General features: G+C 31.1%; 3 protein-coding genes across 3 annotated transcripts; 2 read left to right on the top strand and 1 right to left on the bottom strand.

Annotated features, from left to right (window-relative positions):
- Window positions 1-8430, top strand: LOC111420453 (acylglycerol kinase-like protein Mulk). The gene is made up of 4 exons (XM_023053438.2): window positions 1-194; window positions 262-776; window positions 837-1077; window positions 7988-8430. Exons 1-4 carry the CDS (start codon window positions 85-87, stop codon window positions 8406-8408), a joined length of 1287 nt encoding a protein of 428 aa, XP_022909206.2. The 5' UTR covers window positions 1-84; the 3' UTR covers window positions 8409-8430.
- Window positions 8395-9648, bottom strand: LOC111420461 (serine hydrolase-like protein). Its single transcript, XM_023053449.2, has 2 exons — window positions 9322-9648; window positions 8395-9273 (listed from the first exon to the last, which is right to left on the bottom strand). The coding sequence occupies exons 1-2, from the start codon at window positions 9380-9382 to the stop codon at window positions 8426-8428; spliced, it is 909 nt and encodes a 302-aa protein (XP_022909217.2). The 5' UTR covers window positions 9383-9648; the 3' UTR covers window positions 8395-8425.
- A 232-nt stretch (window positions 9649-9880) lies between these two features.
- LOC111420587 (FIGNL1-interacting regulator of recombination and mitosis-like) lies at window positions 9881-22790 on the top strand. The gene is made up of 12 exons (XM_023053614.2): window positions 9881-10050; window positions 10125-10361; window positions 13816-13946; window positions 14013-14170; window positions 14232-14425; window positions 14490-14635; window positions 14689-14818; window positions 14870-15020; window positions 21233-21413; window positions 21465-21801; window positions 21856-22062; window positions 22114-22790. The coding sequence occupies exons 1-12, from the start codon at window positions 9961-9963 to the stop codon at window positions 22687-22689; spliced, it is 2538 nt and encodes an 845-aa protein (XP_022909382.2). The 5' UTR covers window positions 9881-9960; the 3' UTR covers window positions 22690-22790.
- Window positions 22791-23938: the final 1148 nt, after the last annotated feature.

Consider the following 23938-nt stretch of genomic DNA (forward strand, 5'->3'; position numbering starts at 1 on the left):
GTATTATAAAATTAAAAAATGACATTTAATACTTAACCTCAATTGTCTGTTCAAATCGTAAATGAATAAATTACCAAATAGTAAATGGCTTTTGTAATAAAATTTGCCAAGGGCGTACGAAACCACTGGAAAAAATCAATTATTGCTGCCCTAGCTACAACTTACGGTATAAACTATGCAATCGAGAAAAACCAGTAAGTTCATTTTTATAACCTCACTTTTTATTTTATTACAACATTTACCCCAATTTAAATCTTTTAGAATTAATTCCCTTATGCGCGTATATTGCGAAAAGGCGACAGAGTACGGAAAACAACCAATTTCGTCCAATGACCTACCAAGAACAATTACAATAATTTTAAATCCAAACGCCAATAAACGGAAGGCATTAAAAAATTTCGAAAAATACTGTGCCCCTATTTTAAATTTGGCTGGTATTTGCGTCGATGTGATTCAAACGAATGCTGAGGGACACGCTAGAAGTTTAATGGAAACTTTACCTCACAGTGATGCTGTTGTTGTGGCTGGAGGTGATGGAACTTTATCAGAAGTTGTAACTGGAATGTTAAGAAAATCTAACGAGGATAAAAGTAGTTTTTATCCTCTTGGCGTTTTACCTTTGGGCAGAACCAATTGTGTGGCTAAAAATTTATTTCCTGGTGGAAAAAATTTAGAGGATGTTCGATCACTTGCAGATGCTTCCTTAGCTGTAGTTGAAGAAATGACTAAACCTGTTGATATTATGAGAATTGAGGTGGTTGATAATGAAAATCAAGGTAAATATTAATAGTGAATATGTCAATTTAAAGAAGTCATTTTTATTTTACTTTTTTTAGGAAAACCGGTTTATGCTGTTTCTGGAATTGAATGGGGCGCTTATCGAGATGCGGAAGTGAGAAAAGATTCTTATTGGTACCTTGGAGTTTTAAGAAAATACGCAACCTACATTTTTAATGGTTACAAAAACAATTTAACTTGGGATTGTTCGGCTTTAGTACGATATTCAGAACCATGTCAAGGTTGTAGTAATTGTTACATTGAAAATAATCCACCAATAGCAAAAAGGTGGTATCATAGGTATGATATAACTCCTCTAAAATTAATTGATTACACAGGGTAACACTGATTCTGTGGCATAGGGTTTATTAGTCAATTTTAGGTAATTTTGGTCTCCTGAATGCAAAAATAATAATATTTTTGTTGAATTGACTCTACTTTTTAAGATAAAGGCAATCCATTTATACTGGAAATTAAATTTTAAAAAGGCGAGAATATTTTTAAAACGTTCATTTTATTATTATCAAATAATTTATTAATTATCTGATTTCAAATAAACAAAGTGCTACAAATAATACAAAAAAAATAAAATTAATCATAAAAAACATAAACATATCAATAAGAGTTAAGAAAAACGTTTTGTATGGGATTTCCTATGGTGTTTTTGGTCTGAACAGTTTCCTTGAAACTTCCAGAAGTAGTTTGCCATCATATGGCGCTTCCAACGGTCTTGATATCTGTCCTTCATAACCTTGTTGTCTTGGTGGAATCGTTCCCCTGGTTCTTCACTATAATCACCGTTATTATACAGGTGTCTCATGTAACTGATTCGTTAGAACTTTTTTAGGTTCCACTATTCATAGAGATTTGAAATTCTGGTAGCATGGGTAGTACATTCGGAACTTTTGATCTAAAATATTTTCAAGATGGCCGCAACTTCCGGTCTACCAGAAGTAGACCATAACCAAGGTTTGTATATAAGAGGTTGTCTAGGTTTATACGCAACCATACTGCGCAATACGTCATTGGCTGCAAATAATTCCCGGAAATAATACAAATTTTTAAAATAATGTAATTGAATTAGTTTAATATATTTAGTGTGGTATATAATTAACAGCGGTAGTAAAACGGAAAATAATTCAACTTAATTTTTGGATAAAATTCACTTATCATTAAATAATTGAGGGAAACTAAAGTAGTAATAGATTTTTTTGTTATCACTAGAGAAGACACTTCAAGTCTCGCTAAACATGACCTTGAGGTTGCGCGCGCAATCCGTGGCCACTTATGTCACGAAACACTCCTGCTCTTGCCTCTCGCCCACAAATTAAAATCAAAGTATTGCAGCATAGGAACCTAGACAACCTTTAATATATAAACCTTGGACCATAACTTCATTATTTTAAATGGAATGCTATAGTTTTTATTACACCGTTTAATTGTACTTAAAAAAATAGGTTGACTTTGATAGAGGTTATTGGTACCTAGCGTTTTTCGTTTTCGAGTTATTTTGGTTTTAAGCTTTTTTTTGGTAAATTTTAACATGCTCTTTAAAACCCCATATCTCAGCCAACGTTCATTCAAGAAAGATCTACATTGACACGATTACTCTTCAGATGCTGTCAAATAGATTGTCATTTGTTGTATCGGAGTATCTTATACAGGTTGGTCAAAAACTGAGAAAAAGTCGAAAATTTTAAATGCATCGCCCCATATTTTTTTAGCTTATCAGAAAGGGAATTTAATTCTCTACAAATTATCTGTAAACATTCCTATACCTATTTATTGTAGTTTGCCCCATATTGTGAAATTTATTAAAACATGCACGAAATGTAGGTTTTTTATTAGAAAGCTCCTTACATTTAATGACGGGTGTAAGTCATTGAACATCATGGCAGATTATTCCAAAGCCGATATTTGAAATTTGTTTTGTATTGATGGCGAATGTAATAAAGTTTTGGACAAGACGTGTCGAACACTTAATGAGAGGTGCCTAACAAACCTAACGCCCATCACAAGGAAAAATTTCAAAAAATTGATAAAGGTTTTCTTAGTTGTGGACATATCGAGACCAAAAGAAACCGCATATTTGCGGTCACCACTGATGAAAACAACGAAACCTAAAAAAGTTCTAACGAGCTAGTTACGTGGACACCTGTATAATAATACCATTATTTATATAATAATAAATAATGCTATATATATATTAGCTCCTTATTTTTGGTAATTTTGTAGCATTTTGTCTACTACATTCTTCAGCTTTATGATTCCTCAAAATTTTTTTGATAACTGATACAAAGCTTGTCCATCATTCCAAGTCAACTTAAGTCATGTGGTTTGTGAAATCATCATTGTTTATAAAACTACGGATTTACAGCCCATCAAAAATTCCTCCATTTAACTTTTCTATACTGAGACCAGGAAATAAATGACAAATATATTTGAATCAGTCGCCATTACTATCTAAAGTTTTAACAAACTGTTTTATTAGCCCAAGTTTTATATGTAATGGCGGAAGAATGATTTTTTCTCAACTGCTCAACAGTTCATGAACTCTACTACGGTCATGTTCATTCTCTATGGCTACTCTTTTCTGCTCCAGTGTTCAGTTTACGCACGACTATCCCACAGACAAAACATTTTTAAATCTACGCACACTGACCACTGATGATGAAATGAAGTTTTTCTAAAACAAGTTTAATATTCTTCCTTAAGAGTAGTTGATGAGCTATCGCAACACACATTGCAACCTTTTTTTGAGCTATCTATATATAAGCTGCGTTTTTTAGTTGATATACTCTTTTTGGTCGTTAAAATATGGAAGAATGTGGCGCTCTCTAAGTTCGATAACATGCTATTGATACGCCAGGCTGAGGGCAATGTTTTTCTTTTAGTCGTCTTGTCGCAAGAAGCTCAGCTGATTTCTTAGATAAATTTAAATCTCGAATCATGTCCTTTAGGTCGCCCTGAAAAAAACCTTGAGAGTGTAAGATTGCATCATTCCAAATCACTTTCGTTATTGTTTTTACTCTGACTATTTAACAATTCACCATCATCACTGCAATCGTGTAATAAGGGAGTAAATACCTGTAGAGTACAGGTGTCCCAATTTCGATGTCCGCATAGGCTATCTCCGAAACTAAAAGAGATAGGAAAAAAAGTAGCTTACATGTCATGATCTCGTTTTTCGAGAAAATGCTAATGCCGAAAACTCCGAACAGCTATCGTCTTTTGTTTTCGCCCTATCGGCAAAAACTGAAAATTTTGCGAAAACGACATTCGCAAATATCTCACTTATTATCAAAGATGGAGTATTATAAATAAAACATTATATGGGCTACTTTTTACGAAGAATTCAGTGGCGTAGGTAGAATTTTTTTCCCATCTTTTATTTTCGAGATTTTAGACGTAACTTTATTTTTTTAAATGGAAACCATAGTTGGCTATGACTTAAAATAATTTGTTATTTTCTTCTGATAACAAATATATATAGTTTGTAGGGTATATTTCTTATGGTTATTGAATAATTAACAAAAATTCATTTTGTTCTGTCTAAAACTAATGTATGTATTTAAAAGTTAATGTTGCTATGGTGATAACCATACATACTATGATGGAACATAATGTATCAAATAATTGCCAAAGTTTGTATTTAAAAATTCGATATCAACTCTGGCATTATGCACCAGCCTGTTAAGTGTCAAAGTATAACAAAACTGAATAAAACTTTACAATGAATTTCGAAAATTATGAAAAATGTAATATGATGGAATGCTATATGTTATCAGATAAGAATGCGACGTTAACCGCGGAATTTTATTTCACAAGATATCCAGAAAGAAGACAACCGCACGTACGAACCTTCGGCCGGTCAGCAGAAAATTTAATAGATATTTGGTCCTTCCCCAAACCACATACAAAAACATACCATAATGACCTGCAAGAGAAATTGCAACAAGACGTCTGACCCAAAAGACACCGCTCCCGAATATGAAAGAAAAATAAGTATAAACCATACAAAGCGGGGCTAACTCATTATTTACGTGCCGGAGATGTCAATCGAAGATTAGAATTTTGTAGATGATATTTAAAAAAATTAAATAATCTGCTGTTTGTTCAAAATGTAATCTGGACCGATGAAGTCTCTGAGTGTTCAAAGAAGATTGGGGTTCAATGTATGGTGTGCCCTTTTAGATAATAGAATTTTGGCATATAGTATCTACCATAAAAACTTAAACTCAGGGAAATACCTCAATATATTAAGGCAGCACATTGAGCCTTTGGACGACAATTTGCCACTAAATATGTCTCAAATGATATATGATATATCAAATGATATAGAATCTAACAGGACTGCTACATCCATTGTTGTGACAGCCTACCCGCAAACTACGTCACACCATTTTCCACGCCTAGCTGTTGTTATGGTCTATGCGTTTGCTGTGTGTTTTTAGAGGTTATATCCTAGACGTATTCATATTAGTTTTGAAGTTTTATGTTTTTAGACGTATTAATGTCTATCATATAACCTCTAAAAACATAGACAGTTATCAGGCGTGGCAAATAGTGTGACGTAGAGTGCGGGCAACCAACCCGTAGTCGACCAGAAAAATACAATGGATGTAGCAGTCCTGTTAGATTCTACTGTCCTTGCTACAAACTTTGGCAATAATTGGAAACAATGCTTTCCCTCATGGTATGGTTATCACCATAACAACATTAACTTTTAAATACATACATTAGATTTAGATGGAACAAAATGAATTTTTGTAAATTATTCAATAACTATAAGAAATATACCCCACAAACTATATATATTTGTTATCAGAAGAAAATAACAAATTATTTTAAGTCATAGCCAACTATGGTTTCCATTTAAAAAAATAAAGTTACGTCTAAAATCTCGAAAATAAAAGATGGGAAAAAAATTCTACCTACGCCACTGAATTCTTCGTAAAAAGTTGCCCATATAATGTTTTATTTATAATACACCATCTTTGATAATAAGTGAAATATTCGCGATTGTCGTTTTTGCAAAATTTTCAGTTTTTGCCGATAGGGCGAAAACAAAAGACGATAGCTGTTCGGAGTTTTCGGCATTAGCATTTTCTCGAAAAACGAGATCATGACATGTAAGCTACTTTTTTTCTATCTCTTTTAGTTTCGGAGATAGCCTATGCGGACATCGAAATTGGGACACCCTGTACACTCGCGATAGTGTGAACACAAAAATACAGTTTGTCGGCCATATTAACGAGGGTGTAATTAAATAAGTTAAGTTTATTACTTAAACCTAAATCGGTTATTTATGAACGTTCCTAAGTGCTTTAATTGCATCGGAATGGCAATTTTTTTCCAGTGCACTTGATCTTCATCTGAAGAAGACGTTTCCACAACATCTGTTGCCTCATCCTTGTCTAAATGTTGCAATTCTGCAGCAGTGTAGGCACCGTAAAATGTCCAGTTTGTGATTTGTGACTTCTAAAATGACTTATGCGTTAACTTACTGGAGCTACTTCCTGTAGTAAGTTTATTGTATCTCTAATAGCATCAAGGACCAAAGTTTTTTCACACCTTAATTTTTGACTTAATATACTTAGCGGAATGTTATCTTCGTCTGCATCCTCATTTTGTTGATTAAAATCTGAGAGGATGCTTGTCCAAGTCTTCTTGATTTTGTTCAGCTAAGTTTCTCCCACGTCGTAGACAAATATGTGATCGGATCTTTTATATCTTTAAATATGTATTTCTTCTTCCGTTGATACAACAGAACTGAGCAAAGCTTTTTCTCTTAAACTTAAAAATGTCTTTATTTTCCCCATCTTGTCCATTCACATTACATTGTATTTACATCAGAGGCACATTCACAGCTACCTTTATATACACGATATGTTGAATGTGCTTCAGAGTACAAAATAAAGGATTTCCCCGAGCGATATACAGGGTGTATCTGAATGACTGCAACAAACTTCAAGGGGTGATTCTTTAGTGAATTTTAAGGGTACTTTGATATATGAACCATGGGCGACTTCGGCTCCCCTAAGTTTAAACAATAACATAATTTAAACTAAAGTTTGAACAATAATAAAGTAAGAAAACCACTGACATTTAAACGTCAAAAATATTTCTGACAAAGATTGCAAAGCCTATTAAGATTTTTTCATTAAAAATTCATTCCAACTTTCGATTAACAACCCTACAGCTTTACAATTAGTGTTTGCTTAATTAATTTGTTTCTCAGAAATTATTAAATTTTAGAAGAACATGAGAGAGACAAAGAGTTTTAGAACAGTTTTCTTTATCTAACTGAAATTTTTCCAATGTATTTATCATCTTCATAAAAAAAATCTAGGCATAATTGGACCGGCGGTGGTTAAGTTTAGTAGTTTAGAAGGGTAGGTTGAAAGTAGAAATAGGGTCAAAACGTGCCCTATTATAAGTTAAACATATTCCCTAAATTTCATTTTCCTATATTAAACCAAAATTTTTCGCCATTTTTGAAGGGGTGTAGCTCCTTAGGGGAGCCGAAGTCGCCTATGGTTCATATATCCAAGTACCCTTAAAATTCACTAAAGAATCACCCCTTGAAGTTTGTTGCAGTCATTCAGATACACCTGTATAAGTAAAAACTCGGACAGAAAGGCACAATGCAGAATTACAATTGATGGGATACCCGTACCTCCTCTTCTGCGGTTGAGATATGCCCATAACTGTTTTACGTCCAATGCAACACTCCCTGCACACGTTTAATATACGCTTTATAATCCTGATCAATCAGATATTTAGAGATATAAGTAGTAGGAAGTCGTTCAATGAGGTTGCCTACAGGTGCAATATTGCACGCCAACTCAAGTGACGCATGAGCTACGTCTTCTGGAAGTAGAGAAGAATCAGTCAGTTGAATTCTAGATAAAGTTACAACGCGATCCAAAACCAAATCTAACGTGTTGCCAGATATGTTTTTCTAAAAGAGTTATGTTGGTTAAATTGACAAAGAGAAAGTTATACTTTGAAAAAGACACGTTAATAAAAAAACCTGTATTTTTTATAGAACGGTTTATCATGAGATCCAGAGTCAATTCAAACGAAATAATGTATAGGCTGAGTACTTCATAATTATACATATGTATCTAAATTGACTCCATAAGCTTGTGTCACAGAAAAAAAAAATTTTTTTGTTCCCGTTTTATTTTTACTCTTTAATTTTTAGGTTTCTCTCAAATAAATCTACAAAACCAAAAGCTGCATTACTAGTAAACGAAAAATGTTCAGAACAAACAGAAACAAAAATAAATACGACAGATTTATCTATTTTAACTTCAAACGCAATTAGTGCTTCAAATCAAGACGATGAATCGAATGACATTCCAAGTCTTATTGTACGATATGGACCGAGTACAGTGAATTATTTTGATTTTGTAACGCAAGGTTGGAAAAATGAGCATGGACAAGATCGAACGGTGACTAATAAAATATTAGCCAGACAAATTGAAATTGAACCCGAATTGGTTGAGAATAAAGAATTATTTTTTTCTATTGATAAAGAGGCTTTTGAGGTGAAACCGGTTAGAGTTACTTTATTACCCAAATATATACAAATGTTTTGTAAAAAATCTGTTATAAATGTGTAATAAAATTCTTTATTTAATTAAATTGGATAAGCTTCATCTAAAAATTGATTAATAATATTTGAAACGACACTTGGTTCATTTAAGTGTACATGATGATTTCCTTTAACAACAAACCAATCTGCAACTTTTTTGTATTCCTCCACTAAATTAGGATATTTTTCGTTATAAAATATCTCGGCTTTTTCAGTTACTATAACAACAATTTTAAAAGTTATATTATGTGATTTAATCATTTCACAAGCGTATTGTTCATCCAAAGGATAACAAAGGTAACTTTTTAACTTGGGATCTCTTGTAAATCTATATTTGTCATTTCCAACTTGTTTAATAGACCTCTCCAACAATGTTTTAGTCGCTTTTGGGGTTAATTCACAATTTGAATATCTCCAAGTGGTCATCACATCCTCAGCTTGTTTATAAGTAAAATAAACGGTTGTATTTCGATTAATTTGATTTTGAATTTTAGCGAATTCTTGAAATTTATTTCTAGTCCAATTTCCAAACTCGCTCGGTTTTATTATTTGGAACCATAATGTGTCTAAGATAAACAATTTTTCTAATTTTTCTGGGTAAACAAAGCCAATTTGCATTCCTAAAATTGCTCCAAAACTATGTCCAATTATGATGTACTTTTCTCTTGCAAAATGGTCAAATAACATCTTGATTACATAGACATAGTCCATACCTTGTAGTGGTAGTCCTAAGGAGGGTAAAACATCTGATTTTCCATGTCCTGGTAAATCAATGCTAACATAATAATAATCTTGAGGTAATAAAGGAATTAATCCATCGAATGTATTTGCATTATCTTCCAATCCATGAAGGAGTAAGGCAACTTGGTTTATGGAATGACCCCAAGTTTTTGCTTAAAAAAATCGTTAAAAGCTTTTAAAGCAATAATGAAATTATTTACCTGATATTTTTCCCCATGGTGTTGCAATTTCAATTTCTTGCGACTTGCTGGATTGTGCCATTTTTGATTTTAGTTATGATATGATATCGTTAATGCTTGAATACCTTCATGAGTTGACAATTTTATTGTTAACTATTGCATTGTATGCTATTTTATTAACATAAAGTCGAGGTTCGAATACATATATTACCATACTTTAATTTGTTTAAAATGAAATAGTTATAACTGAATACCGCATTTACTTTTTTAAAGATAATTATAAGGTCAAAAGTTTATGTTATGTAAAGATTTAGAAAAACATAAAAGTTAAATAATACATCTATTTCTCTTACTGATGTGTATGCAACCAATATAACAATAATTAGTTTCGATTCTAAATTAATTTTTAATATAAAATTATTATTTATAAATATTTGATTTTAAACACTCTACATTTAATTTTATTGCACAATTTTTTTCTTATCACATTTATAAATTTGATATACATGTAATTATCAAAATTTTTAGGGAATTTTTATTTCTTACAGTTTGTTGTTACCGTGATTTGACAGCAGTTCAAACTTGTTTACTTCCTCAAATGTGTGTCGTTATTTATGTGTCCAATATTGAAACATTTTGTTCAATGTGTGTGATTATTTAATGTTTAAAATGAGTTCAAGACGTTCAAAAATAATTAATAACTACTGCGACGATGAAGAGCTCGTTTACGATAGCGGATCCGACTTAATAATATCCTTTTTTAACAACTTTTAAGAGGTTATGTCGATGTTTTTAATAATTATATTTCCTTAATGCAATAAAACGATATATTAAATAGCGATGCAATATCTTCCAAGAAGTTAGCATGCTTACATCACCTTGTCACTAATTTTGTGAAGCAAAATCATGAAGGAGGATCTCAAAACGATCTTTTAGAATCTGCTGTGGTTCATACTAAAGAACTGCTTAATTCTCTTTTCGAAAAGTGTTTTGAGTTATCATTTGAAAATCAAGAAGAAATGTGTATGCGTACTTTGGAAATGATAAGATCTACATTAGAAGTATGTATTTTATTTGATTGGTTTTTATTAAATGTTTCAAAATTAATTAACAAATTATTGATAGGTATTTTACTTTTTATAATTTCAAAATCTTTTAACAGGAACTGTTTAATTTGTTAATATTTATTGTGGATACCTGTTTTTCATATAATATACGGGTGTCCCATTTAACCTGACAAAATGGAATATCTCAAAAACTACACATCAGACTAAAAAAACTTCTGGATAAAATTTGTTTGGTTTGAAGGGAGACATTCAGTGGTGGTAAAGATGATCCCCTCTCTCATCCTCTGAGGGTGGAACTGAAAATAATTTAAATAATAATAATAATATATCTTTATTGCCCAACAAAGTACCAATTACAAGACAATATTATACTATACAGAAATACAACCTTACATTAACACAAGAATCAATTAAACAAAGCAACTCCCTCCATCCAGTATAATAATAAATAAGTATATAAAGTTGTCTACACATACATAAATAAATGTCTGATATTGATGTTTTTTTGTCCAAAAATAAGTGTTCAATTTACTTAAAAACTAATTTATTAAAACTTAACTACTAATATCGTTTCTAAGAAACTTTAGACGATCATTTAAGTATTAAATCTGAATTCATGATGTCTTTTACATGTTGATAAAGCCCAAAATCAAAATTTACACAAACAAGAAGCCTACCCATTCTCTGTAAATGACCTTTATTCAAATGCTGCACTTTGTAATTATTGCCTCCATCTACTTTCATGGTTTCTACCACAGAATAACCAGAAATAACACTGACGTCGATTCGTTTGATGTTGGCGGCAACTCGATTTAAAATTCGCCATCTTATCGCGAGTTAAAACTTAAACCAAAGGCACAGAATACACTGGCGTGACTGGCGGTAACCCGCCAAATCTTTACCACCAATAGCAGCATAGCTTGGCAACTCACTATAATATGGCGTCAGATTTGGCGGTATACGCCAGTGTCACTTCTAGTATGCGAACTCAATTCGGCAAAGGCTTTTTCAACAGCAAAAATTAATTCGTTTACAGTTTTGCGAGCCGATTGTTGCTGCAATGATTGAGTTGCATTAAAAAAGCCTAAATCTAAGACGTTTGTATCTCGACTATTGGGTGGCTGACATAATATTTTGATTTTGAACGAAAGTACAAATAGGGTCAAAACGTGCCCTATTATGAGTCAAACATATTCCCCAAATTTTGTTTTCCTAGCGTTTATGGTTCTTGAGAAAAAAGAATTAAACCAAAATTTTCCGCCATTTTTGGTGGGGTGTAGCTCCTTAGGGGAGCCGAAGTCGCCCATGGCTCATATATAAAAGTACCCTTAAAATTCACTAAAGAATCACCCCTTGAAGTTTGTTGCAGTCATTCAGATACAACCTGTATAATCAAACAAATATAAATAAACTTAAAAAAGTCTGGAATAATCATAATTCATACTTCAGCAAAAATTTCAGAATTATACTGGTGAAAAACCAAACTTAAGGGAATAGTCGGGAATACTCTGGTCAGAAGAATAATTTGCAAGAAAAAGTCTGAAATTGCAGTAGTTATAAACTAGACTTCAGCAAAAAACAGGAATTACATTGTTCAAAGTCCACATGAAGTCTGAAATTACTGTTCAGAGAAAACAAAAAATTGATTATAAATCAAACATGATTTTTCATGGCAATACTTATGTGTTCAATAAAAAAATGCGAAGAATATGAACAAGAAACCAATGGACTTGTCTTGTTATTGCACAGGTCAGGGAATCACCAATACGGTACAAGATCCCTATAGATAATAAGAGGCTCCCAAAAAGATGATGATAGACACCCAGAAAGAAGTAGCTGTCAGTATCAAGAACAAAACATACATAACGTTGGCAGAAGACTAGATACTGCTTCTAAAAAACTAAATACTGCTTTCTGAAGACTAGATACTGCTCTGGGAGATTAAATACTGCTTTCTGAAGGCTAGATACTGCCGACAGGTCTAAATACAGCGTCTAGAACACTAAATACTGCTTTCTAAAGACTAAAATTGCTTTGTGGAGACTAAATACTGCTTTCTGAAGACTAGATACTGCTGACAGGTCTAAGTACTGCAAAAGAAAGATAAGATATTGTTGGAGAAAACATACATAACGTTGGCAGAAGACTAGATACTGCTTCTAGAAGACTAAATACTACTTTCTGAAGACTAGATACTGCCGACAGGTATAAATACAGCGCCTGGAACACTAAATACTGCTTTCTAAAGACTAAAATTGCTTTGTGGAGACTAAATACTGCTTTCTGAAGACTAGATACTGCTAACAGGTCTAAATACTGCAAAAGAAAGATAAAATATTTTGGAGAAAACATACATAACTTTGGCAGAAGGCTACATACTGCTTTTAGAAGACTAAATACTGCTTTCTGAAGACTAGATACTGCCGACAGGTCTAAATACAGCGTCTAGAACACTAAATACTGCTTTCTAAAGACTAAAATTGCTTTGTGGAGACTAAATACTGCTTTCTGAAGACTAGATAGTGCTAACAGGTCTAAATACTGCAAAAGAAAGATAAAATATTTTGGAGAAAACATACATAACTTTGGCAGAAGGCTAGATACTGCTTCTAGAAGACTAAATACTGCTTTCTGAAGACTAGATACTGCCGACAGGTCTAAATACAGCGTCTGGAACACTAAATACTGCCTTCTAAAGACTAAAATTGCTTTGTGGCGACTAAATACTGCTTTTTGAAGACTAGCTACTGCTGACAGGTCTAAATACTGCAAAAGAAAGATAAGATATTGTTGGAGAAAACATACATAACGTTGGGAGAAGACTAGATACTGCTTCTAGAAGACTAAATACTGCTTTCTGAAGACTAGATACTGCCGACAGGTCTAAATACAGCATCTAGAACACTAAATACTGCTTTCTAAAGACTAAAATTGCTTTGTGGAGACTAAATACTGCTTTCTGAAGACTAGATACTGCTGACAGGTCTAAATACTGCAAAAGAAAGATAAGATATTGTTGGAGAAAACATTAAAAAGGCGCCGGTGCCCCCGTTTAGGCGGCGCCCGGGTGCAGTGCACCCCTTGCACCCCCCGGTAGCGCCGACTCTGAGCATAAGAAGCGATATCCTCTATGTGCGGTATAAACGATAGTCTGATATCAAAAGGTACTCCCAGATCTTTGAGAGAAGTCAACTTAAGCAGGGAAATTAGGACTATAGGAAATGGTTAGGAAAATTTTCTTTTCGAATTTAAAACAAGAGGCGACCATGAACACAATGCCGTTGGAATTAGATTGATTAAATACCCCGCTCACGAATTTTTTTCAGTTTAAAATCTATGGCCAACTTCACACGCGTACAAAACTAACCTTACACAACATTTTTTGTTGCTAGTTTTTACAAATTTATCCTGATTTTTTTATTTAATTACTTTTATTACTTTATTTTAGATGGTTGTGGATATAATAGAAGTTTTAGAAGATTTAATTTCATACATTCCAGGTAGTAATCTACCAAACCAAACATTTTCATTGCATCTATGTGATATTTTATATAAAACATTCTTACACTGTAAAGAAAGGTATTTATGGCAAACACCTACTAGTATTAGTATTGAGTGTTTCTTTATTTTGATAATTATTTTTAGCCATAACATTTACTTAATTTACTACAACTCAATCAACGAGATACTATTAATAACATTCAAAAAAGCTCAAGAAGTGCATTCAAAGTTACTAAAACTGTTAGAATTTGATTTAGTTATTAATAACATTAACGAAGATGAAATACTTTTATTAAAAAATAGTAAAGTGAAATTAAAAATTTTAAGCTTTTAACATAAATTTATACATATTGTTTTCTTTAGTTTTGTGTAACTTGGTTAATATTGGAATTGTATTATCTGGGATGAATGTAAAAGCGATGGTCGATAATTGGAAAGGATACACGACTTTAACGCGGAAATACAGCGAATTTTTAGCTAAAAACATGGATTTAAATCAACCTTTACAGTTACTTATGACCGAAATCTTAATGAATTTAAAAGGAGTTTTTGAAATAGTAATATTTTTTTTTGATATAAACAAACATTTTTAATTTATCAATTTTTGTTATTTTTTTTCAGGATATGGATGATTTAACCACAATAACGTACACTTTAAAAGTTGGTAATTTTCTCGCTAAAGTTTTATCAAAGTTATGTTTCACCTTTTGGGATGACGTCACAAATCATTCCGAAACTTTTTGGAAATTTTTTATTGAATTATACAGGTAAATCCCTATAACTATAACAAATTTAATAATATTTTAAAAAATCGTTTTAGTTATTCAACCCCTCACGTTAAAAAAGATTTATTTTGTACCGCTCACGTTGTAAGTTTAATTAAACTGTATTTATTGGACGCTTTAGAATCATTAATTGAAAAGTTATCTTTTGAAGAACAATTTTGTTCCGTAAGTTTTCTTGATAGTATTAATTTTAATGTAATCCCAATTAATTTTTAGATTAACGACAAGTTCGACAATCATTCTTATTCATACGTCTTATTTATAGAAAAAATTTTGAAATATTGGGCAAATAAGCTTGCTAAATGTCCAATACATCAATACAATGTGGATGGATTACTAAAGCACTTAATCAAGTGTTTAGATACAAGTAAATTATAATTAATACAGTAAAACCTCGATATAACAGATTAATATGGGGAAGGGAAAATTCGTTATATGAAAAATTTTTAATTTGCACTTTACACTGAATGAATAATTGGACCGCGTTATACATACACTTGACTAAGCACTTGACGATAAAAAGTCTATCGTTTTTAGAGATTTTCATGCTGTCTGGTAGGATAAAGTTTTAAAGTAGTTTTAAGGTAGTTTTAAAGGATAAAGCTAAGCGCGTTATGCGATTTCAAGTTCAATTTGCATCATACGTTAAGAACCGACTTAGATACGACACTTAGATAGACCAAGAAATTCTGCAATAGAAAAAATAGATGAGAAGTTTATGTTTTTTATTTTATATACAATTTAAATCTAACTAGTTTCGGCCCTTGGCCATCTTCAGAGACTCTACAAATAGATTAATATCTCTCATATTATCCATTTTACAAATGACAGCGATATCACTATGTTGCATATTTTTATTGCACTAAAACTAGAACTAACACTAGACCTAGAAGTTTTAGAAAGTTTCGGGTTTTGCCGTGCTTATTTCTAGTTCTAGGTCTAGTGTTAGTTCTAGTTTTACACTATCACTAGAACTAACACAAGACTTATAACTAGAATCATTCGGGTTTAGCCGTCTTGAGAGTTAGTTCTAGTGGCAGTGGTAGGTAGCGCTACTTAGCATAAGATATTACTATGTTGTATATTTTTATTGAACTAAAACTAGAAACATTTGGAGAAACATTCAGTTGTCAATGTCAACTTTAATTTTATTATTATATTCGTAATCTTTATAAAATAACCGTTAAAGTGAGTCCAAACTTGACGCATTTATCTTAAAAAACCAAAAAGTTCGAACTTTCAACTTTTAATTTTGACATACCGTGAAATTCCCCTAACACGAACTTCTATATCTCGAGTAATTTTCTTAAGCTCAAGCGTTTGACGAGGCTTCAAATGTGTTTAAATGTGTTTCTCTAACTAGAATTTTCCATAACTCGAAGTTTTCTTCCGGTCCCTTAGTGACTCAAGTTAGGGGATTTTCACTGTATTTGTCAACTTCATAAAAATCCTTTCAAATGAATCCAAACTCGACATATTTAACTTTAATATTAATGGAAATACAATGACTTCCGGTTTAAAATGTCAACGTCAATTTTGATATATTTGTCACCTTCATTAAAAAAAACTTTAAAATGAGTGCAAAGATGACGCACTTACCTCAAAAACAAAAAAGTTAGAATAAAAAACATTAAACCCGAAATTAGCAACAATGAAGATAGGAAATTAATTTTTAAATATTAATACCAACCTTAATTTTTTATTTTTTTTTTATTATATTTTTGTCTTTGTGACAAATATTAAGACTAATGGGGTCATACACGATTTTCTTTTTATTATATTTTCTGAAAGTTTATATAAAAATATAGTTACCGTTATTTTTTTTTTTTTTATTTTCGAACAAAGTCATTGTTAAAAAAATTATTGAAAATTTATATACCCATTTGCGCTTTTAAAATTCCCGCGTTGATGACGTACGATTCTCACTTTTGCGTCCCCTGCTCCCCGCTCAAATGCGAGAAAGAGATGAACGTCATTTAGGTTGTATTGAAAAGAGATAGAGTGTTTGTAGGTTATGTTTATTATGTTTTGTTCATGGATGTAATAGAGACACTCTATTACATCCATGGTTTTATTTTGACACTGTCACACCGCAAGCGCTATCTAACGGACAATTTAACTTGTTTTAGGCAGTGCGGTTCCTACGTCACAGAAAAGCCGCGAAATTATTTCGTTTGAATATTTGCTATTTTTCACTTCAAATTAGGCAAAATATAAAATTGATCAAAATATTTCTTTTACTTTGTGTTCATGCATATACTTGCATATATCGTTTGACATAAAAATTTTCTCTAAATTTAATAAGTGTGTATGACCCCATTGTAAGATAAAAATTAAGAATATGTCAAAATGACATTGACATTTCAAACCGGAAGTTGCTTATATCTTGAGTAATATTGGAATTAAACGTGTCATGTTTGGATTCATTTTAAAGGATTTTTCACAACGATTACAAATATGTCAAAATTAAGGTTGACATTTTAATCCTGAAGTTAGTTATCATATAACAGACAAATAGACAACTTCATGGTGTTCTTTCATGATGTATTCTTTATTAAAAAAACCTTTAAAATGAGTCCAAACAAGACGCACTTATCTCAAAAAACAAAAAAGTTAAAATAAAAAACATTAAACCCTAAGTTAGCAACAATGAAGATAGCAATTTAATTTTTAAATATTAATACCAACCTTAATTTTTTATTATATGTTTTTGTGACGAATATTAAGACATTTTATAAAAATTAAAATTATGTCAAAATTACATTGACATTTCAAACCGGATGTTGCTTTTATCTCGAGTAATATTGGAATTTAACGTATCATGTTTGGACTCATTTTAAAGGATTTTTCACGACGATTACAAATATGTCAAAATTGACGTTGACATTCTTAACCGGAAGTTGACCATAACTTCATGAATATTGAAGATAAATATGTCGTGTTTGTACTCATTTTAAAGGATTTTTAATGAAGATTACAAATATGTCAAAATTGAGATTGACATTTTAAACCTGAAGTTAGTATCATGTAATAGAAGTTTTATAACTAAAGTTAATCTAGTGTTAGTTACTTTTCCGCACTTTTTTTTATTTTTAACGTGTTTTTTTGGGTCATTTCACATTGATTAAAAAAAAATTGTCGATTTTTAAGCCATATTATGATTCTTGGATTTTCCCAAGTTTCTTAATATTTCTTTTGTTAAAAAAGAGCGTTCTTAAATTTTAATCTGTAAACTTGTAACACTTCGTCCTTAATTTCATTTTACAATTTTTTAAACTTTAATTTTGTAAATTAGTAACTAATAATCTGATTTCGACTTTGATGTGTGACCTTTTTTAACAAAACAAAAGTAAATATTAAGAAACTTGTTTGTAAAAATGGATAAGATGAGAGATGTTAATCTATTTGTAGAGTCTTTGAAGATGGCCAAGGGCCGAAACTGGTTAAACTTAAATTCTATATAAAATAAAATCCAGTTTAAAAGTACAAAATCAAACTCTAAATTATTTTCTTCAAAAAATTTTTACACTAATCGTCATTTTATCTCTAGTTTTAGTGATTAAATTTATGCCACGACTTACATCCATAATCGTAAAACGTAACGAGTCACCAAGCGGCTTCTGTGCTTGTGATAGCTGTCATCAGTGTTCTATGATAAAAATGGCCAGGCGCCAAACAATTTTGAATAGCTAAAGCCTGTTTATTCTGAGAAGTCTTCTATTTTTAGAAATCCCGAAAATCCCGTTTTTCTCAACATTATTCATTTGTCGCTTAGTCAACTGATGCATAACGCGGTCCAATTTTAATCCACACCGTTGCGTTCTTATTAGTTAGTTCTACTTTTAGTTATCTAACGCTGAATAACAACTAAAACCAGAGCTAACACTAGAAACATTTCAACTTTCCCCAAATAAAATCCAAATGTTTCTGCTAGGTCTGGTGCTAATTCTACTTTTACTGCAATAAAAATAGACAATAATCTAGCACTGAACAAAAACTAACACTAGAACTAAAAGATATCTTATTTTTAAGAATCTTTATTAATTTTTTACACAAAATTGTTTACAGTTATTTATACCGGGTTATCTTTTACATATTAGTACACATATTGAGCATCTATAAGATGTTTTTTTTATTTACCTAATGAGATTCTAAAAATATACATGTGCAGCTATCGTCTGATCTAGAATAAAGAAAAAAGCATCGATAGCAACAAAATGGTGTCAATTTGAAGATTGAATTTTATTTATTTACGCTTGAAATGAATATTTTGACTTGATTCTAGTTCTGACGATAACGACATATCCGATTAATATATGTACACAGTTTGAGCACAATTAAGCAAATAATTTTTGAGTAATCGTGGTTACTACATAATGCCGTTTCGAGAAAAACGTGATTGAAGTTTTTGTAACTTTTACACTCTGGAAACTTTGAAATATAAATATTTACTGTTAATCTGTAATTCCAGGGTCATAAAGGGATCCTTCTTCGATGTAGTACATACTCTGTAATTTCGACCTTTCTTCTCTGTGTTGCGTTCTTTATTTTGCAAAATCGGACGAGTGCCTTTCCGCTCAGCTAATACGAATCTCGTTGCGACTGTGCGCTTGCATTTCTGCTTGTCGCCCAATTTTCACTCCCATCACATCCATAAATTTCAAAATTGATATAAATCCGTCGTTGAAGATTGCCACTGTTAAAAAAGTTGCAACTTTAATTGTTTTCGCAGCACGATGTAAATGTTTCGGATCGAAATTTCAAATTAGCGCGTACGACGATTCATTATTGTTCTGGGATTCTGCACCCAAACAAAGTCCTAGTAACTCATCATGGAATAAAACTTGATAAATTTATTTTAATTTATCCAAAACCTGTAACTCGGCGATGAACTTGAGTGACAGTTTTGATGTGGCTTTTCATCAGTGGACGTTTTGTGGTAGTACGTTGCCCACATTTCTTTCTTCATATCTTCACTATTCGGCATACCTGGTTAGATCAACTATAATTGTGTCAGTCAATTTTTTTAGTTATTAATCTGAAATCATTAAAGTACACGTTATGTGCTGATTTATGAGGTAAAACCTGTAAAAGATTGATAACAACTTCTTCCCCAAGTCTAAATATTTTCCTAATACCTTGAAAATTTCGTCCTCCATATATGATATAACCTGAAAAACATTTCTGCCAAGTTCAGACAAGTATCCGGCTTTGGCCGGATATTAAAAACCTATTACTTAGGACTCCACCATTCACAGGAATTAGTATCTCTTTTAGGTTTTGGACAATGCAGATAATAATCAAGTTCAACCTAAATAGGACTTTTTTCATTGAATACAACTTTATTTATATCAGGTTTGTTTCTAGCAACCTCATTATAATAATCCCAATGTTGTGGGATTGTTGTTATGTTGTTTTCTTCTCTTCGCTTATAATTCATCATCACATTCATTACTAACAGAACTGTCGCTGTTATCACTTTCGATTATTAATTAAAGTATCCTCTTTTTAATGTAACAAGCCGTTTTGAAAAATCACTTTCAGTTCTTGAGAAATAAATTTTTGAAATGATCGACAATTTTTTCGAATATTGCAATTTTCGCCGATTAAGTTTTAAAAATTCGTATAAAATCCAGTTCTTGGAATATGAGTATGAAAATTTCCCAAAGTGTTAATAAAAGTATCTTCTTTCCAATGAACCAACCCGTTTTGGAAAATAGTTTTTAGTTTTTGAGAAAACAATATTTAAAGTTTTGATAAAATTTTCGATGTTGCAATTTTCATCGATAACTTACAAAATTCGCTATAAAATTCATTTTTTGGAGGATCCTTGTGGAAATATCACCAATTATTAATTAAAGTATCCTCTTTTTAATGCAATAAGCTGTTTTGAAAAACCGCTTTTAGTTTTTGAGATAAATTTTTGAAATGATACACAATTTTTTCGAATTTTGCAATTTTCGCCGATTAAGTTTTAAAAATTCGTATAAAATCCAGTTCTTGGAATATGAGTATGAAAATTTCCCAAAGTGATAATAAGAGTGTCTTCTTTCTAATGAACTAACACGTTTTGAAAAATAACTTTTAGTTTTTGAGAAAACAATATTTGAAATTTTGATAAAATTTTCGATGTTGCAATTTTCATCGATAACTTACAAAATTCGCTATAAAATTTATTTTTTGAAGGATCTTTGAAGGATTTTTAGAGTTGCTTCGTGAGTTAGTTAATCAGCATCAAAAAAGTTCATTTTGTATCTTGGATCCAAACAAGTTGACATATATAAATATCGCAATAATGTGGCAAAATCACTATCCGTTCCATCACTACTATTCATCAACATTGTTCTGTGAAGTATACTGCATACGAAAATCATTCAGGATTAAAAAAAATATATAATAAGAGTTTTTTTTACAATGTTTTTTACAATCCTTAAACGAATAGTATCCTAATAAGTATTAATAATTATTTTCGCGACCCAATGATTGCGTTTCGCTGAAATTGATAATATTAATAGTTTATATCGTTATATCGAGGTTTTATTGTAATTATAATACCTAAATTTATCATTGTTGTTTTAGCCGATTTCATTTTACAATCAACCTCAATTTACCAAGAATTAATCATTAAAATGTCTCTTGTGATAAGTAATTTAGACGAGAAGAACTTTTCGTGCGTTGAAAACGAATTGTGTAAGAATATTTTTAATAAAAATGTTATGGTTTCTGTTTTTTGTCAAGAAATTTGGTTGGAAGTTATCAAGTAAATTAATTTTTCCGCAAGATTTCTTTTAAATTTACTTTTAATTTTCAGATTAACTCCTTTAAGTTACAATTATGAAGTGTTATGTGTCTTAATAGATAGATTTATGTTAGTGTTAAACGCTAAAATTTATGTAAACCCCCTCGTTTATCTTTTAACAAACTATTTAAGAAAGCTATTTATGAATTTAAGCAACGATTATAGAATGCAATTTCTACTAAAATATCCCGTTAATAAAAATCTGGTTTTATGGAAATCAATCGGATTGGATTTAGTATCCATGTCGCCTCGTTTTAAGCAAGATGTGGACGTTTTATGTGTGGAGCTTACAAAATACGTTGAATTATTTTTATTGCGAAGTTGTTCCTTGGATCAATACCTAAATCTTGTATAAATAACAAAATAATTTCGTTTTGTTAAAAATTAACAGATTACTTTTTAGGTCAATTTATTAAACGTAACAGCCACCATCCCATCCAATGAATTATCAACAAATCTAAACAAATTATCTTCCTTACTTATTGAAATGTGGATTTTAGAGTTTAACGAAGACATCATTGATTCTCCTTTCTTTAATTTACTCTTAGAAGGAATGATTAACTTAACTTTATCGTTAATATCGAAATTTAATGAACAACAATTAATCGAAGTAAATCCATAACATTAATTAATACAACTTTAATTATTTTTTTATTTTTAGATCTTAAAAACGTTACAATCCTTAATAAAAGTCAACGACACATCAAAAATCCATTCAATTAAAATAATAAAGAAATTAATATTTATCCCGAACATGAAAAACTCCAACACAATATTATTTCACATCGAAGAAATGATCACCGCATTATTAACGGCAAATCAAACCGTTTTAACAAATGAAATTCTCAACCTAATAAGAAAATGTCCTAATGTTAAGCAAAAAACTTTTCTTGAGAACACACTCAAAAAAAATTACGATTTCAACACTAAATATGAAACTTTTTTAAAATCTAATAACGATAATTCTGTTAATACTATGAATATTTCGAATTTGATTTTAAATCAAACGGCTGATTTAGCGAAATCGGATGGTTTTCATAAATGCGTACAATGGAGTGTTGAGCCGAAAATTAAGAAAATGAAGTTGGATGAAAACGTCGATTTGGAAAAAGTTTTGAATAAAATAAAAGAGGACGTTTATGGCCTTAAAGAGTTGATAAAACGTGAACCCTTCCAGAGTCGACATGTTGATGTGATTCACGATGTTATTGGTGACTTACAGTTATGCTTAAAATAGTTTATACGAATAATTTACGGTTATTGTTTAAAATTCATTTATTTTGGTAGTATTTAATAATATGTGTTATTTATTAAATAAAGATATCGTTTATATAGAAATCAGTTCTTCTTTCTTCGTATCTAAGGAAATTTGATGTTTGAAGTAATTTAAATATTACTTTTACTAGCACAGCCCCAAAGTTGTAGGCCGTATAAGCATACTGCTTTTAGTACTTGCTTATAAAGGAACAGTTTATTGTGGGTAACTTGGACTTCCTTGGAGCAGTCAGTACATTCTTTTATATTTTAGATTAAACATTTCTTCACATGGTCATGTCCAGGTATTTCGCCAAGTTAGACTTACAGACTTGCTTTCATTCAACTTGATACGCTAAGTTCTGGTTCAAGTATTTATTTTGTCCATAGAGGATTGTAACTTTTCTTCAGCCTCTTCATGATTTTTTCCTATTGCCATGATAGTGTCACGTTCAAGATCCCAAATATCACTAGTGTATATAACAGTAGAATACTGGGCTGTGGTGAGGCTGCCTCTCAACGATCTCGACCTTTGGTAATACCGCTGCCACCAGAAACAGTATTTCGCGCTTCCTAATACTTAGTCTGAAGGACCCCTAATTGATCTTAGCAAATCAATGAAAACTAAATAAGAAGCGCGCGGGAAAGGCTCTGTCAGGAAAAGGGAAACACAAGTGTTTTAACCACACTTAAACTATATTTACAAAGCAAAAAAAAAAAGAGTATTGATATGGAACAAAATAAATCTTAAAGGTATCTATGTTATATGAAAAATGTATAGATAAAAATTACATTGAAATCATGAAAGCGGAAGTAGTATTTTACTTATTTGTTAGGTTTCCACATGTGATTTTATATATAGGAGTTAAAATAAAGAAAATTCTACAATTATTTTGTATTTAGTGCCTTTATTAAAAGTATTTTTCCAAAAATTTATATTTCAGTCGTATACAAATGTGAGAAAGTCGAGTGTAGAGCACTGTAGTTTTGTTATTATTATGTTTTTATGTTTTTCATTTAATGTCACCTCTTAAAAACAGGATTAAAATATGTTAAACAATTTTATATGTACATAATTATAGGTATACACAATTATACCGGGTGTTTCATTTAAAATGACATATGCTTATATCTCAAAAACAAAAACTCAAATCGAAAAAGTTGTACACATGAACAGAATTTCTGACGTCATTTTAATTTTTTCAAATGGCACATATACTTGTTTCTTTCAA

The sequence above is a fragment of the Onthophagus taurus genome, chromosome 7 (assembly GCF_036711975.1).
Source record: "Onthophagus taurus isolate NC chromosome 7, IU_Otau_3.0, whole genome shotgun sequence".
Classification (NCBI taxonomy): domain Eukaryota; kingdom Metazoa; phylum Arthropoda; class Insecta; order Coleoptera; family Scarabaeidae; genus Onthophagus; species Onthophagus taurus.

Coding starts and splice junctions, on each gene's coding strand:
- LOC111420453 (XM_023053438.2), top strand. CDS start 85: ATGGCTTTTGTAATAAAATTTGCCAAGGGCGTACGAAACCACTGGAAA. Junction 777..836: donor GGTTGATAATGAAAATCAAG/GTAAATATTAAT, acceptor TACTTTTTTTAG/GAAAACCGGTTTATGCTGTT. Junction 1,078..7,987: donor GCAAAAAGGTGGTATCATAG/GTATGATATAAC, acceptor TTTAATTTTTAG/GTTTCTCTCAAATAAATCTA.
- LOC111420461 (XM_023053449.2), bottom strand. CDS start 9,382: ATGGCACAATCCAGCAAGTCGCAAGAAATTGAAATTGCAACACCATGG. Junction 9,274..9,321: donor ACCATGGGGAAAAATATCAG/GTAAATAATTTC, acceptor GATTTTTTTAAG/CAAAAACTTGGGGTCATTCC.
- LOC111420587 (XM_023053614.2), top strand. CDS start 9,961: ATGTTTAAAATGAGTTCAAGACGTTCAAAAATAATTAATAACTACTGC. Junction 14,171..14,231: donor AATACTTTTATTAAAAAATA/GTAAAGTGAAAT, acceptor TGTTTTCTTTAG/TTTTGTGTAACTTGGTTAAT. Junction 22,063..22,113: donor ATGAACAACAATTAATCGAA/GTAAATCCATAA, acceptor TTTTATTTTTAG/ATCTTAAAAACGTTACAATC.